General features: G+C 39.2%; 5 protein-coding genes and 2 non-coding genes across 7 annotated transcripts; 5 read left to right on the top strand and 2 right to left on the bottom strand.

Moving 5' to 3' along the window:
* Positions 1-502: 502 nt before the first annotated feature.
* LOC112179461 (F-box protein SKIP8) lies at positions 503-2942 on the top strand. Its single transcript, XM_024317880.2, has 3 exons — positions 503-1191; positions 1874-2070; positions 2541-2942. The coding sequence occupies exons 1-3, from the start codon at positions 745-747 to the stop codon at positions 2788-2790; spliced, it is 894 nt and encodes a 297-aa protein (XP_024173648.1). The 5' UTR covers positions 503-744; the 3' UTR covers positions 2791-2942.
* A 429-nt stretch (positions 2943-3371) lies between these two features.
* On the top strand, positions 3372-3443 carry TRNAQ-CUG. The gene has a single exon. It is a non-coding gene; the product is annotated as a tRNA-Gln (tRNA).
* A 40-nt stretch (positions 3444-3483) lies between these two features.
* LOC112179462 lies at positions 3484-5478 on the top strand. Its single transcript, XM_024317881.2, has 3 exons — positions 3484-3818; positions 4204-4439; positions 5106-5478. The coding sequence occupies exons 1-2, from the start codon at positions 3580-3582 to the stop codon at positions 4418-4420; spliced, it is 456 nt and encodes a 151-aa protein (XP_024173649.1). The 5' UTR covers positions 3484-3579; the 3' UTR covers positions 4421-4439; positions 5106-5478.
* Positions 5479-6821: 1343 nt separating this feature from the next.
* On the top strand, positions 6822-8769 carry LOC112180813 (RNA polymerase II transcriptional coactivator KELP). Its single transcript, XM_024319377.2, has 3 exons — positions 6822-7254; positions 7357-7462; positions 8434-8769. The coding sequence occupies exons 1-3, from the start codon at positions 6982-6984 to the stop codon at positions 8526-8528; spliced, it is 474 nt and encodes a 157-aa protein (XP_024175145.1). The 5' UTR covers positions 6822-6981; the 3' UTR covers positions 8529-8769.
* Positions 8770-9074: 305 nt separating this feature from the next.
* LOC112180812 lies at positions 9075-10273 on the bottom strand. Its single transcript, XM_040509870.1, has 2 exons — positions 10245-10273; positions 9075-10013 (listed from the first exon to the last, which is right to left on the bottom strand). The coding sequence occupies exon 2, from the start codon at positions 10004-10006 to the stop codon at positions 9329-9331; it is 678 nt and encodes a 225-aa protein (XP_040365804.1). The 5' UTR covers positions 10007-10013; positions 10245-10273; the 3' UTR covers positions 9075-9328.
* A 1134-nt stretch (positions 10274-11407) lies between these two features.
* Positions 11408-12841, top strand: LOC112178564. The gene has a single exon (XM_024316716.2). The coding sequence runs from the start codon at positions 11518-11520 to the stop codon at positions 12640-12642; it is 1125 nt and encodes a 374-aa protein (XP_024172484.1). The 5' UTR covers positions 11408-11517; the 3' UTR covers positions 12643-12841.
* A 75-nt stretch (positions 12842-12916) lies between these two features.
* Positions 12917-12988, bottom strand: TRNAC-GCA. The gene has a single exon. It is a non-coding gene; the product is annotated as a tRNA-Cys (tRNA).
* Positions 12989-15775: the final 2787 nt, after the last annotated feature.

The raw sequence follows: 15775 nt of genomic DNA, 5'->3' as shown, positions 1-15775 counted from the left end.
GCAGGGGCGTGTGGCTGTAGGTGCAGCGCGCAGGGCAGCAGGGGCTGCTGCGATGTGGTAGGGCTAGCTCGGGCTAGGTGGCTTCGGCAGATTTTGGTTTTTGCTTTGTGGCTAGAGTCGTGCTGATAACGTGTTTAAGTATATTGGTATTGAGAGAGATTGATGAGAGAAGTGTATTTCATTATAGAGAATAGGAGCCCTATATATAGGGATTACAAAGTGCATAATCTAATGTTATAAGGAATACCAATCCGTGTAGGATTGGGAAATCTAGAACCTTCTCTCCTATTGCTACTCCTAGTTTGATAAGGCACACTAATAGCTGATTTCCTTCAACACATCCCCAATTAAACTGTCTTTTTTTTTTTCGTTTTCTTTGTTCTCCGCGTGATCGTGTCTGAACAATTAAGCCTTGTATATATAATACACTTGGCATACATTTTCTGGATAAAAGAAATTTAAAAAATTAAAATTGCAACCTATGCAATTACGAAAATGGCCTGTAGGAGAGTATCCGTCCCAACGAACCAGTTCGTAACCCCACCATCCGTCTCTTCCACTTGACTCCTGAGAGAAGGCCTGAAAATCTCTCTTTCTCTCTGTTTAAAAATTCAACTGCAAAAAAATTAGGGTTTTCAAAACCCACCGAGCTCCAGTGAAAAAGGCGCGACGCTTCCTTATCGTGAACCTCGACGTACTAGATTTCCAGGGTTTGATTTTCAGCAAAGCTTTCATGTCTTATGAATGGAGATTACTTCCTTTACCCTCTTCTCCTCCTCCCAAACCTTCTTTGTAGCCCTCGCTTTCACTCTCCTCTTCCTCTTCCTCGCCTTCCTCACCGTCCGATCACGCCCCTCGAAACCCAGGCGCTCCCAATCGGACGGCGGTTCCTCCTCCGACGACGACAAAAACAAGAAGCTCTGCAATTGTTTCCGTCACTCTAACGGCGCCGTTTCCAATTACTCGGAGCCCGTGGACGCGCCGCACTTGAACGGCGGGACGGAGAAGCAGACGGCCGTTACGGAGACAGAGACGACGGGCGCGTCGATGATGGAGCAGTTGGTTCCGGAGATTACCACCCACGCGCTCAGCTACCTGGACTATCCGAGTCTCTGTCGGCTTTCGATGACCAATTCGCTGATGCGAAAGGCCGCCAATGACGATAATGCTTGGAAAGCTCTGTACCATAAGGTAGTGTATTTGCTAGGTTTTCGATTGTTATGAGTTATATTTCAAGTTTGTGGATGTAATTGAATAATGCTGATTACTAATTTGAGGGGTAGTGTGCTTCGTTTTAGAGCAATGTGTGAAGATTTAGAGACTTTAGAAGCTAAAATTGATTGTAATTGTGCTATTGATGGTGTGTAGTGTTAAAACTTGGAATGTAACTATATTATGCTGCATTTGGTTTGGAATGTGGTTTGACATGTGTGATGGTGACTTAACAGAGGAAGAAAAAGAGTGTTTTGTTAGTTTCTTGAGTGTTGGAATTGCATTGTGGATAAGATTCGAGATATGATTTGGTATTGTAGTAGCGTGGAAGTTTCATTACATGTAATGATGAGATATATAAAATCCGATTATTTTTCTTGTTTGATGTGCGAGCGACACTGTCGTATTTGAGTTGAATATAATTTTAGTACTACCGTTTTCCATTTGGTTTAGTCGGCTCTGGATCTTGCTATTTATTCTATAAAATTAAGCAAGTGTTTGGTTATATGAAGTTGTATATTTTAAAGTTATTGATAGTTTGCATGTCCAGATATTTGAAACGTATTTCGCTTTGTGCATTAATGCCTTCCTTTCCCGCATCTGCTATTTAATTTTTTTAGGACTTTTTATTTATTATTTTCCTTTTCAAATATTCTCCTAGGACTTTACGTCGGAACAGGATACTGTAACTCCAGTTAATGGTTGGAAGGCTTACTATGCTGCTACGAGAGCAGTTGTGATGGTCAATGTTCAATTCTTCAACTTCATCAGAGATAGGTCACTTCCTGAAATGAGTCGTTTATGGCTGAATGCAGATTATGTGAAGTGTGTTCATCCCTCAGGAGAATTCTTTTCAGGGTATGATTCCTCTTATCTGTGTAAAATGTTCAGAAACTACATATCCACAGATGTTTTCTTCTGTGTAGTTCGTCCAGTAATGGGCACATTTGGTGTTTCTTTTAATGACTGACAGTGGGGTCATAGGGACTTTCTTACTCACTCTGAAACTTAAGTTCTCTTTGTGATTGTACCATTCTTCTTTAGATAATGGCCGTAAAATGTTGTTTTCTTAACTGAAATTTAGAATAAATATCATCAATCAAATGGCCACATGACAGTTGATATGATACCTTTCACTAGGGCTTGTTGACATGATAAGGAAGGACTGTCATGTGACTTGGCTGATTTTGTTCACATGGTTTTTCTAAAAAGCTCAGTTAGTGCTGATTTTGCTTTCCTTGGTTTAAAATTGAACATGTCTCTTTGGCATGCAATTTGTGCCTGATTTGAATGATAAAGTAGCTAAGTCATTGTATTCTCAATTTCAGGTATAATGCAGTAGTACAGAGTTGGCAACTCGCCTTTAATTGGGAGCAAGGAGTTAACTTTCAGGTTCGGGATGTGCGTGCTCGTGTTCTGACTGACATGGCTTGGGTCACCATGAAAACCTATGTTGGTGATCACCTGGATACCGGTCCATTCAGTGTGACTAACATCTTTGAGTTCCATAATGGGCGGTGGTACATGGTGCATCATCACAGCTCTGTGTTGGATGAGGTAGAACACCAGAATGCATAATCAAAAGGAAAGAAGGAATACTCCAATCATATACTTAATACTGGTTCAAAACTAGTGGTATTTATTGCACAAGCAAGTGCTTAAACTTTCACCATCATTGCCTCCAAGATCCTTTTATTATTCCAACCTCAATTTTGGTATTTTCTGGTTAAGAGGTTATCTTTCTTTCTTTATTTGAATTTCAGTATTGTCGATCCTTTTGTGAAGCAGTTACTTCCGTATAGATATGAGATGTAAGCTGAGATTGACAAGACTAAAGCTTTCTGGAGAAATTGGTGATCTTCTGAAACTAGTAGATTGAGGGAAGAGTATGAAATGGCCGGCTTAAAGACTATTGGAAATTGCATTTGACTCGCAGCTAGAAAATTATATAGTAATTCTATTTTGTATGCAAGATCAATACCATTTGAACGGGCTGTTTTTACCATCTAATTTCCCAGTGAAAAGTTATTACTTTTTCAATGCATACGCCATGCCGTCTAAAATACGAAAACCTGAAGCCTTGTGGAGGAGTTTGTCTGATCAGTCATTTGGACTTCAGCCGTTATATATATAATAAACGTAGATAACTTATCAACACTGGTTCTATGGTCTAGTGGTCAGGACATTGGACTCTGAATCCAGTAACCCGAGTTCAAATCTCGGTAGAACCTCTTTTCCTTTTTAACTCCAATATTTTTTTCGATTCTGAGCCCCACATTTGAAACAAAACAGGGCGAAGCTTTACTCGTGTTATCCATTCCTCTCTACTCATCTCATTGTAGTGAAACAGAATCACATACGGAGAGAATGGGAATAGCCCTTCTCTCAGTCCAAGCACCTCATCACATCCCACTCTCTCAATTCCATTACACCAACACTAGCAAGTCATGGAGGAGCTTCTCTCAGACCTACCCATTAGAATCCAAGTCTACCATCCTTCTCTGCTCAACCTCTTCAGCTTCAGTTGCAGAAGACACTGCTTCTCCTTCACCTGATGATTCACTTGCTGCCAAATCAGAATCCCCCATCAAAGAGCTTCCCCTCAGGTTTCTCCACCTGAAAATTTGAACTTGGAATCATTGGCATTTATATCTGGGAATTCATTTTCGTTTCATATAGCCTTTTGTTTGGTTTCCAAGAACACCTCTTTTCTTGGATGTTACAGGTCAAATTAACAATTCCATGGCAATGATCTCATAAATTCATTTAGTAGTCAAATTTATGCACTTAAGTATGCATCTGTCTGAGTGATAAAGACTTCAATGTTTGGATGTGGTTCTTGTGAGCATTACCACAAGTGTGATATCTACAGTTTCTGGATTGCTGGTGATTGTCATATGGTGTGCACTATTTGAATTTTGATGGCTGATATTTGATAATAAGAAATTAATGTGACATGTGCTGTTTTTGGGAAACCAAATTTGGTTACAGTGCTTGCAAGTCCTGTGGAAGAGAAGAAGTGGAGAAGGGATGCAATGGTGAAGGAAGGATTCAAGGTGGAATTGCAACATTTCCAGGATTTGGTTGGTGGCCCATAAAGGCTTACAGGCCATGCCCTGGATTTTTGGAATCAGGCGGCCGGTATAAGCGTCAAGGACAAAGCCTGGATGAGGTTGCCTTTGGAAGAGGTGGGAAAGGAGAGAACTAGCATTGAGGTCCAACCCAAGGTAAAGTTTTGAATTCCCGTAAAAAAAAAAACTAGTTTTTGATGTTATTCATCTCTTGTGCTCCCTTGAAATTTGCTTCCCTAGTTTGCACTTACAGCTTGAATACTTTGGTGCTTTTACTAGAATACAAGTTTATGCAATTGATCGATTGGCAATGTAAGTTGAGAGGCAGCTTCTCATGAATGGGGGCTAATCTAATTGTCGCCATGACAGGAATTAATGCTATTAGCTAGGTCTGAAACGTTTGGTCCAGATCACATGGGAGAGCATATAGAACTTGGATGTTCATTAGTTAACTAATAAGTATGTGGCAAAAAGAGTTTGTTTTCATTCTGAAGTGGGAACTCTGGTTTCAGTTATACTCCCTGGCCCAAATAAGAGAGCAAATTAAACACTAGGAAAACATGAGAGCAAAATATCTGGAATAAGAGTAACCAAATGAATGTCAGGTCCAATGATCATATCCGGAATTTAGTTGGATAGGAAGTAAATCATCATTTGATGTTATTCAGGCTATTGCTTTATCAAATTTGAAGTCTTCTGCGAGTTATCAACTGCTATATTATACTATTATTTTGACAGAATTACTTCTCACTCGGATATATTTGCTCAGTAAAAATTATGGTGAGATTCTTCTACTTATTTTGTGCAATGTCATATGTGCAGCAAGAAGAAGGAAGGATCTAAGGAAATTAAAGGGGTAAATGCTTTTGGAATAGCTTTTCACTGCATTTAATGGATGTAAAAGATGCAGAGCCAGTGCCCCAATTGGAGAGTTATAACTTGTGTATGCAAAATCATGTGGTATGCCGTATGCATCACAGGACATTCTCTTGAAAGATATATGTTTTTCAAAATACCTATTTGTTCCATTAATGAATGTACCATTTAGAGAACTAACCTCATATATGTGTGCGCGGGCGCATACATATACATTTGTGCATTACTTTCTTAGATATTGGTTTCCAATACACAATTGTATTTAAGTTATTTCAGTGTTACAATTTTTTGGCAAAACAATTAAAGAATGTTTTTCTCATTTAGGCCATTTTAAATTTCTTGTCCTGCTCGAAGAGGATTGAGGATTCCATAACACTTCTACTCCCTGCGAGAAAAAACAGTGAAAGTAATGAATACTTGTCTCCTACATAGATATGAAGATATCTATAAAAGAGATATTTATGAAAGTATTACTTGAAGTAGAATATTACTATCTATAATCATTTGGTATACCGACATAAATCTTTCTTTTGTAAGTGAAAAATCCTTATTTGGACGTAAGGATGATAAGTTGTTTTATAATAGAAAAAAGTATGTTATTCTTCTTGAAATAAGGAAGGTTATTCCTTTTGAAATAAGGAAGGTTATTCTTGCATAAACATAAAAAAGGTGGCCTCTAATGAGGACCATTATAGTGAAAACTTCATGAGGGCTTTCTAATAAAAAATTGTGAGACCCATTTTTTAATCACATTTCGGCCAAATATTCATGAGTAAATAATTTTTACAAATTTTCAATCAAATTAAAAAGATCTAAGATAATATAATCTTGATTTATCATTTATGAACATGAAAAGCTCTGATTTCATATATTTGGTTCGTCCATTGATCTGATCTAGTTTGATACGTTAACAATTTTCAATTTGATTGAATATTTTTTATTTAATAGGAATTGATATTATTAGAAATCAAAACCATAAAACAGGATTTGCTAGAAAAAAAATTTAAACTAGAATTTAAAAGGACCACAAACAAATTTTGGATATCTATACTCTCTGCTCAAATACAAATTTAATGTTCCTCATAAAATTACATTTTTGTTATATTCTGGACCTGTGTCATTCCTATCTATCTTTGATATGAACTGGAAAAAGCCACCCATTTTATAACCCAACCCTTAATTTCCTTCATTTCCCGCCTAATATCTTTCATTATATATCATCTTCATTTTAAAATTTCAATATTTAATTTCTTCCAATATTTCACTCAAAAATAAAAAGTAGTACCAAACTTCATACTTAACAAGTAAAAGGTAGGGTGAAGGCCATTCTTTAGTGCAATTCCTCATCTATTTGTCATTCGCTAACAAGTTAAAATCACACAAAATACTCATTTTTGAAAACTCACTAGCTTAGTATGATTGTACTGTAGACAGCATTTCAGAACAAAAGCCAAAACTGTAAGGAAATAATTATTTTTTCCCTTGTTAGGTAAAAGATCCTAAATTTAGCATTCTCAGGAAGAAAAAGAAAAAAGAAAAAAGAAATCCTGAATTTTAGGAGCCACCGTGTACACAAGAATAATTACTCTTTTTGTTGTCGGTAAAAAAAAAAACCCTCTTGCTGTATCAGACCAATGACAAAAGACTGAAACGAAACGTGTGGCAGCTAACAACTACCGTGAGCTTGTTTGACAGAAGAGAAACGTCACCCCCTAAAAAACACAGAAATCGACGACACGGGACTGAGAAAGCAGCAGAGCTTCTTCCCCAATTTAAGCAAACAAACCGTTAGCGCAGCAAATTCTCTGACCGCAAAATAATCATGGAAACGGAAACCCAACGGAAAATCGATGAAACGGTGCGTCGCATTCTGGAGGAGTCCGACATGGACCAACTGACCGAGTCCAAGATTCGGAAGCAGGCCTCGCAGGAGCTCGCCCTCGACCTCAACAAGCCGCCCTTCAAGGCCTTCGTCAACCAAGTCGTCGAGTCCTTCATCGAACAGCAGCAGCGCAAACAAGAACAACAAGAAAACGACGACGAGGGCAACCAGGAGCGCGAGTACGACGACAATGGCGATCTCGTCATTTGCAGGGTAGGGTAAACATCAGAGTGTGTCGTTTGTTGCTGATTTGGATTTTATTTTTGATTTTTGAAATTTTTTTTTTTTGGGGGTGTTTGGTTGTGGTGGATGCAGCTTTCGCATAAGAGGAAGGTGACAGTTCAGGAGTTCAAGGGGAAACCATTGGTCTCGTTGAGGGAGTTTTTTACTAAAGAAGGCAAGGAGCTTCCTACTTCTAAAGGTATACCCTACTTAAATGTCCTGTTATAGCAGCTTCTATGCTATGTCAGAGTGTTGATGTATATATGCTTAGTATGCTGGCTGCGAACTTGATTTGACATTGGATGACTTGAGGTTGTTGCTCATGGAATTCGATAATTCGAGCACAAGAACCGAATGCTTGTTTTCCTATATGTGAGCACCAGTCTTGAGCAAGTTCTGGTTATTGTTAGAAAGTTACAGTTATGTAGATGAACGCATGGAGAAGACTTCAGACCGTCACATAAATGCGCTTGTCAGGGTTACATATTAACTGCCATGGGGGTGGATGCGATAAGATTATGTTCAGTTTTTACATTCATTGCTGCAAGGCTTTTGCATTCCTGAGTGTAGTTTGCAGAGTTTGACTCCTAAAACGTGTTTGAGAAAAGCTATTGATTGCATAAGTTCCTGCAATGGATAGTGTTTTTGTTAAGCTAAAATCTACATGTGTTTGAAATACATGTCATGTATGCTCTATTTGATTGTTGAGAAATGTTGTTGAATTAAGTGTGAATGTGGAGTCTTTGGTGGGCTATTTCTGTCCTGCTATAAAGCACAAAAACTCTCTCGTTCTCATTTTGTGAACATTCCAATGAAGCAACCTAAGTTGTGGGTCAGTTTGTCATCTTGGTGGTAAGGATTTGTTCGGGAATATCAAATACGGAAGCCGAGTTTAGTAATAGTGAACTGTCAATGTACATCTTTGTTTTGTGCATTGCTATTTAGTGACTTATAATGAGCAATGTTTGTATAGTCATGATGTTCTGTCACTTCTTCCTTCTGTTATCCCTTTGCTTACACCTTTCTCCTTTATAATCTTCTATAATGAGATCCTTTGCACCGTGGTTGGATCGGAGATTGCTTCTTTCAAGCATTTGTAATCCTTTGCTTGGAGGCATGTATTGACTGTCTATGGCTCATGTTTTATTTTGCTATTATTTGTATCCACAGGAATAAGCTTGACAGAGGAGCAATGGTCAGTATTTAAGAAGAATGTTCCTGCTATAGAGAAAGCCATCCAGAAGATGGAGTCACGGATCAATTGAGGGTATCTGCTGAATTTTTCTTATGTTTATCCTTTTTAACATGTGTTCCTCGTCTTTGTAAGTGATCTGACTCTGCTTTCAGTGAGTATTTAGTTTAGAACTGGAACTGCTTTGATGTTCAGAATATGGTGTTATTTGTCAAGAGTGATCACTCAAAAGACTGTTGGTGAATGAGTGACTTGTGAACATCATCATCCTTTCTATTATGTTTAAACATTCAAGTAGTGCAACACCTTTACTACCCTCTTGGTCTTGAGAATTTCTTTTACCCTCGTCAGTTTTTGGAATGTAGGATGCTCAGAAAACAATTTTCAAGCCTTCCTCTCTCACAATAACTAAAGCAAACAATCATTTTCGAAACTCTGTTTAATTACTTCAATTTAACATTGTTATGGCCACTGATCTCGAGCTCCAATTTGTCAATTTTCTTCAAGTACCTGATCGAGATGGTGTTGACTGGAACAAGAAAGGGCAGTTGTTTCAATACCGTAAAGTTAATTCCCAAATGAAAGAGATGAGAACCAGATGCATGCGTACCCACTAAAATGTTCGTAACAACCTTCACTTTCATTATATCTACAAAATAGTGGAACATAGTTCACCTTGATAATCTAACATAATAAAGAACTAAATTGAGGGGATCATTGATCTTCTAGCAGATTGATTCACTCTCATAAATCTCAGATAATGGTACAGAGAAACGTGAAGTTTCATAGCACCACACACAACCTAGCAAGTAGTAGCAACCTACTTGGCCTTCACATCCCACTTTGATCAGTTACGGCCGGCCATAGGGGCAGTTATGGCCGTGGGGGCCTTAAACATGTTGGAGAAGATAGGCTTCCAATTCCAACCCCACCTCCTCCTGAACCCCATAGGCTCTTACTCTGCAGCTTCGGTGTAGCACTTGCTGTTGCAGCCATCCTCATCATCTCTATCAGAGCCAGAGTGTTGCCTTCAGACAATATCTCCTCTAACTGCTTAGTGTCAATCACAAGCTTCACTCTCCAAACCCCATCTCCTCCACACGGCATTACTTCCAGACCTCCTCCTGACCCATTTGCCAAATTCTCCACGCAATCCGATGCACCCCCAAACGACTTCTTCACCGGCTCAGCTTCTTCTGCACCATCCAAATCTTCATTAGCACCCATTTCTTGAACTTCTACAGAGACCCCATAATCAGCAGGCACTTCCTCTTTAGTCCTCAGTGGAAGAAGGTAGAACTGGCCACTAGTTAAGGCCTCTTCCTCAGGCAATGGCACCGAGGCCTTGCCCTGCTGAAAAATGCCATAGCCTGGAAAACCAGCGAGGATTTCCGAAGCTAACTTAGGACCTTTAAACTGTAGGATACCCCCAGAATCTGTAAGGACCCTGATAGAGTTACGACACTCCCCACAGGTTCCTTTGAGAGAAGAGCAATTTCCCATTGTGAATATTTCTTTCCCACCTTGACCACAATCGGAGCGGTCGATCATATTTAAGCTGAGGAATCTTGGCAAATAGTAAGTGGAAGCAAAATGGCGGTGTGTCAGAAGGGACAGCAGTAAGTAGTGCTTATTTCAAAAATTATACATGGCTGCATGTGAAATTAGACCGTTGGGGGCAATTATTTTAGGATCGATTCTGAGTTGATCCAAGGCAAAGAATAGAATATGGGGGTAGATTGGGTTTGTTCAAATTTGAGTGACAGGGGGTTTGTATTTAGTTATTTACCTGTAGTAGGTGTTTGATATTCCGTCATAGCTAAGAGAAATTAGGGCATCTTGTAGCTCTCCACTTTTGGAAACATGTTCAATGTATCAGCATCACGGAGTAAACATGTTTTGAAGGATCAGACGTTGTATATGGAGAATAATCAGTCCATCACCTCACAAACATGAGCGAGAAAATTGCGGGTATAACTTCACATGTAAAATGAACTTGTGTGGTGAATTGTTAACTATGAAGTCTATAATTTTAATTTTAACTAAAAAAGTAGTTGCAACTTCAAAGAAAACTTTGTTTACTTGTTGTATGACTTGTTAACTCAAAATCACCCGATTGGTAATTTTCGATGAGTTCTTTTTGAAATACGTTGAAGTTAGAACCAATTAAGCCAAGAATTTATATGATTCGAGTAATTGGGGTTTTAGGTTTTCAATCATTTTTTTTTTAAATAATAATAAAATAAACTTTACTGAAAATCTCAAATTTAAAAAAAAATAAAAAGAAAAAAAAAACCATTAAGTTCTTTTCGAAATATGCTGAACTTAGAACCAATTATGTCAAGATTATGTTGAAATTAGAACCAATTATGCTAAGAATATTTATGATTCGAGCAATTGGGATTTTAGGTTTTCAATCATTTTAAAAAAAAAATCAATTAAAAAAAATAAACAACTGAAAATCCTGAATTTAAAAAAAAATCAATGTTCTCCTAATACTAAGCTTATCAAATCATGATCAGCGACAAGATAATTTCGACTAAATGAAAACCGTTTCAATGACATACACCAATTTTGATTATGTCTTTACATAAAAGTCGAAAATTTATCTATGATTAGGGACAGACTTTAGGCCAACCTACGTACATGGCCTAGCCAGTCTAGCTCAAAGAGGAACATAATTCATCATGCATAACAGATAAGTGTCTATTCTTCTTCATATCACACAAAATTAAACCTGTGGCGTGCAACTCTTTTTTTTTTTTTTTGGATAATTGTGGCGTGCAACTCTATAACATGCATCTTCATCACAAATCACGTCCCTGGCCACTAATATTCCTAAGATAACAAACCAAACTCATTCCCCCGTGGCAGAAATCTACATGTCCACCCAATTTATCCAAACACCACTCACAAAAATCCCCCATTTAAATTCAAAGCCACACAAAAAACCCTCCCAATCCACACATATAAACAACATTCCCTCCATAAAAACCAACATATAAAACACCTCACTCTCTCTAGTCTCTATTACACATTCTGGACGGCCCAGATTTCATAAAATGGGATGCGCCTCCTCGAAACGGGTAGAGGCAGCCGTAGATTACAAGCCGGCGCCGGCGAGCTTCGCGGTCTTCAACATCAACGGCATCCAAGAGCCCTGGCTCGGCCTCGAGAATACCACGTCGCAGCAGGAGGAAACCAAAAAACCAGTACACGTGCCCGCGCAAATCCTCGACAAGCTCGATGAGTCCGACGCCGCCGCCGCGCCGCAAACGTGGGACGAGGTCAGTAAGGCCTTAGAGAACCTCAAGCCCAATCTCAGCCCAAAGCCGAGCCCAGCACCGTCACCGGTGATCAAGAAGGAGCCGGAAGAGGAGCGGAGGAAGCCGCGTAAGAGCTTGTCTTTTGACTCCTTCCACACTCTAGAAGAGCTCGACAACAAGCTCACCGCTCCGAAGACGGCCGGGTTGAAAAAAAGCGAGTCGATGAATTCCTTGCAGAGGAAGAAACCCGAACCAGTCAACCGGTCCCGCTCACCACTCGGAATGCCATCGCCAGACACACAAACCCAAACCGAGTCGACGGTGGGATACAAGTCTGTGAAGGAGAACATATTTATAAAGAGGGACCGAATGGAGAGACAAAAAGAAGGGCAGGTGGCGGTGATTGACAAGCTGATAAGCCTGAGAGACCCTCTCAGCGACTACCCGGAGAAATGTCCGCCGGGGGGAGCCGAGACCGTGGTGATCTACACGACGTCGTTACGTGGGGTGCGGCGGACGTACGAGGACTGCCAGAGAGTGAAGTCGGTGTTCGAGGTGAACAGGCTGGTGTACGACGAGCGTGACGTGTCGCTGCACGGCGAGTTTCTGACGGAGCTGAAGGGTTTGGTGGGGGAGGGGCTGGGGGTGCCTAGGGTTTTTGTGAAGGGGAGGTATGTGGGGGGAGTGGAGGAGGTGGTGGAGCTGAATGAGAGTGGACGGTTGGGGAGGATAGTGAAGTGGGCACGTGTGGAGACTGGGGTGGGGCCGCAAGCGTGCGGGGGTTGCGGTGGGGCCAGGTTTGTGCCTTGTATGGAGTGTGGGGGAAGTTGTAAGGTGGTGATTGGGGATAAGAAGGAGAGGTGTCCAAAGTGTAATGAGAATGGGTTGGTTTACTGTGTGGCTTGCTGGACTTTGACATGATTTGGATGCAACTAGTAAGGGATTGTATACATCTTGTGGTTTTTAATCTTTTATGGGTTGTTTTTTTTTTGTGCCCTTTGCTTATGTTTTGGTTCAGTGGTGTCATGAGTTTTTGATTGGGTGTTCAGAACAAAAAGAAATAGAAAGGTGATTTGTAAAGAAGATTGGACTATTTACAGTTTGTGTGCTGTTTTAGTAATGTTTGAGTGCAGTAATTATGAAACATATAATAAAAAAGTAATTATGAAAAATATAACAAAAAACTGTTAAAAATAGGGCCCAACCGGGTTCGAACCGGTGACCTCTTGATCTGCAGTCAAATGCTCTACCACTGAGCTATGGACCCAAGGTGATACTTCCATCTATATTTGTATTATATGTACGTGTCTAAATTCCCTGCCCATGAGAAAATTTACCTTTCCATTTTGTGTGGCTGAACTATCGCCAATTAGTGTGGCGTAGCTAGAAATGTCAATGTGGTCAAACTTAAATACATTTTTAAACTACAGAAAAATTAAAAATTATCTATTTATATAAAACTTTGAATACATATGCTAAAAGAAGTTCACGTAGACTTTGAAACTTCTAGAAATTATTTGACCAATAATTTGATTTGCAAATTGATTCGTGTACCAAGAAAAACAATTTAAAAATCTTGATTACTATCCTAGAGTAATTGTGTTGTATTAAGGTGATTCTAAAGGTGCTTAGACCTAATTGGTAAAGTCAAACACTAAAGATAGTAAATTATCGAGTGTTTTAAGTCATTGGGCACCAAAGTTCATTGTTTAGAACGGTCACATGAATCAAATTGTTTGCATATTGTTGATGCCCAAAAATCCATCTAGCAGGCCCAATTCATATTGCAGCCTAATAAAAAGAAAAGTGAATTACACACGAATCAGTATGCCATGCACGTGGACCCAAGCCACATTCACGAACTTGGGGCTTACAAGAATGAGTGGTGTGGAAGGCAACGGAATTGCATGAGGCCTGTTATTAGTTTTAGGCTCGTTGGTAATTTTGGACTTGGGATCAACGGAGTCTGTTCACTGCCATAATCTGCCAGCCGTTAATTGTTGGATTGAAAGTTGGGCTCTTAGAGCATCTCTCATGGTAGGCCAAAAGCCAAATGGTTTTAGCCTATCAAAAACATAATATTCTCTCTAATATGCTTATTTGGCATATCAACAAAAAACTTTGCTGCCACCGTAGGCCAAATTCCATAAGGCAAAAATCAAACGTCATCATATCCAACGGCTATAATTTAAAAACTATATCTCCGAATATATCTAGTACTCTTTTTTCCTAAGAGAAATTTTAAATACACACCCCTAACTACTTAATACACATCCCTATTATTTTATATTTCAAATTAGATTTTATAGGTAGTTTAAATGACCAAAAACAGACATTTACATATTAGAATAAGAAAAAAGATAGTTATATTTTCCTTATATTGTTCTATCACTGTGTATAAATGAATAGATAAACACATCAAATTTCTATACATGGCCTCCCCGTTTGATACAAGAATAAAGTTAGGAACCATCTAATTTAATTTTTTTCTTAAATAAATTGTAATTAAATGGGGTGAGAAACCATATAATTTAGAATTTTAGACTCAATGGCATTAAGTGTTTTTAAAACAGATTGCTTTACTCCCATTTTCTACTTAATTTTTTTTTTGTTCTAAAATTATGATTAGTCAACTTGTTTTTCCCCTCCAATGACAGCTTCATAGTTCCACCACTGTGGAGAAACTACTTATATAGTTTTGGTTGAATGTTCAACTCAAAATTTTATACTTGATCAATAGGGTGTTTGGTGGATGAGAACTCAAATGATACAAAACCTATTTCTAGGCATCTATTTGAAGGAAACAATAAATCTTTATATATTTTCGAATAACTAATACAAGTAATCAATATGGTTATTTAAAAAACGACAATATACTAATCATATGAAATAGTGGTCTTAATATAGTCAAATAATAGGATATTTCATGATTTTTAAGATTAAGGATAGGATTAAATTCAATTTACTCCCGTAAACTTTGGGTCTAAAATCTGATTGGTCCCTCTTTCTGAAAATGGATTACGATGGTCTCTATACTCTCAAATGACATCACCCGAGTCTACAATTTGAATTTGGCTTGAAATATAACGTCATGTGCTGAGTTGGAACCGACAAAAGGGGCTTGCTTTTCAGATTTTAAACCCTGCAAGGAGGGCAAAATAGACATTTCCAATTTTTCTAATTTTTTTCTCTCTTTTCTTAATTTTTTCTTCTTCTCTCTCTCCCTTTCTCTCCCCTTCTCTATATCAACAACCACGCTTCCACCTCCACCTCCCTTCGATCTGAAGCTCCACACCACGTCATCTCGTCCTCCTCCTCGTCCTCCTCCTCGATTGGAATCGGCGGTGTAGGCACAAGCATTTGTAACTTCTCTCTATCTCCCCAAACCCGATTCAAGCCCTAATCTTTCCACTTTTGCCCAATTCGGAGATGGAGGCCGATGGGCCTGAAAGGCCACCTCAGACCAACTCACCCGCGCCAAACCTTTCGTCTCATCCTCCCTGACGTCCCCATGGTATGGGTTTGTCTAATCGTTGATCAAGGAGAGAGAATCGAAGCCTGAAGCTTCAGGGTTTTGCAGTGAAGTTTCGATGTGTTTTCCAACGACTCCAACAGTCATCAGTAATGCATGAGGTACAAAAATCGATCTCTTCTTCACGTTCTACACGATAGTATACATGGTTTTCAATTGCTTGAGTTATGAACGAATTGGTTTTTGGTTGCTTTCAGTGTCGACAGAGCTCACTGTGCACGACAGTTTACTGAGTTTTTCTAGCAGCTGTTCAGGAGGTTCTAGGCTTGTATCTGGCGTTTTGGAGCTTGATAAATGTATGGTTGGGCTTGTGAATTCAAGTTATACTATGAATCTTGAATTATGAATTGAATGGCTGATTGTGATTATTGATTTGGTTGCTGTCAATCTTTCCAAGGTCGACGGCGAGGTGGCGAAACTTCTTGGAGAGGCGTAGAGCGGGGAGTGTAGTGGAGGAGCTCAGAGGTGGCGTGGAGGTTGGAGAGCTATAGAGTGAGGGTATTGATGGATCGGAGGTGGCGC

This window comes from Rosa chinensis, chromosome 7, assembly GCF_002994745.2.
Source record: "Rosa chinensis cultivar Old Blush chromosome 7, RchiOBHm-V2, whole genome shotgun sequence".
Lineage (NCBI taxonomy): Eukaryota > Viridiplantae > Streptophyta > Magnoliopsida > Rosales > Rosaceae > Rosa > Rosa chinensis.
Note: the sequence above shows the minus strand (reverse complement) of the source record. Positions and strands in the feature narration are given on the sequence as shown.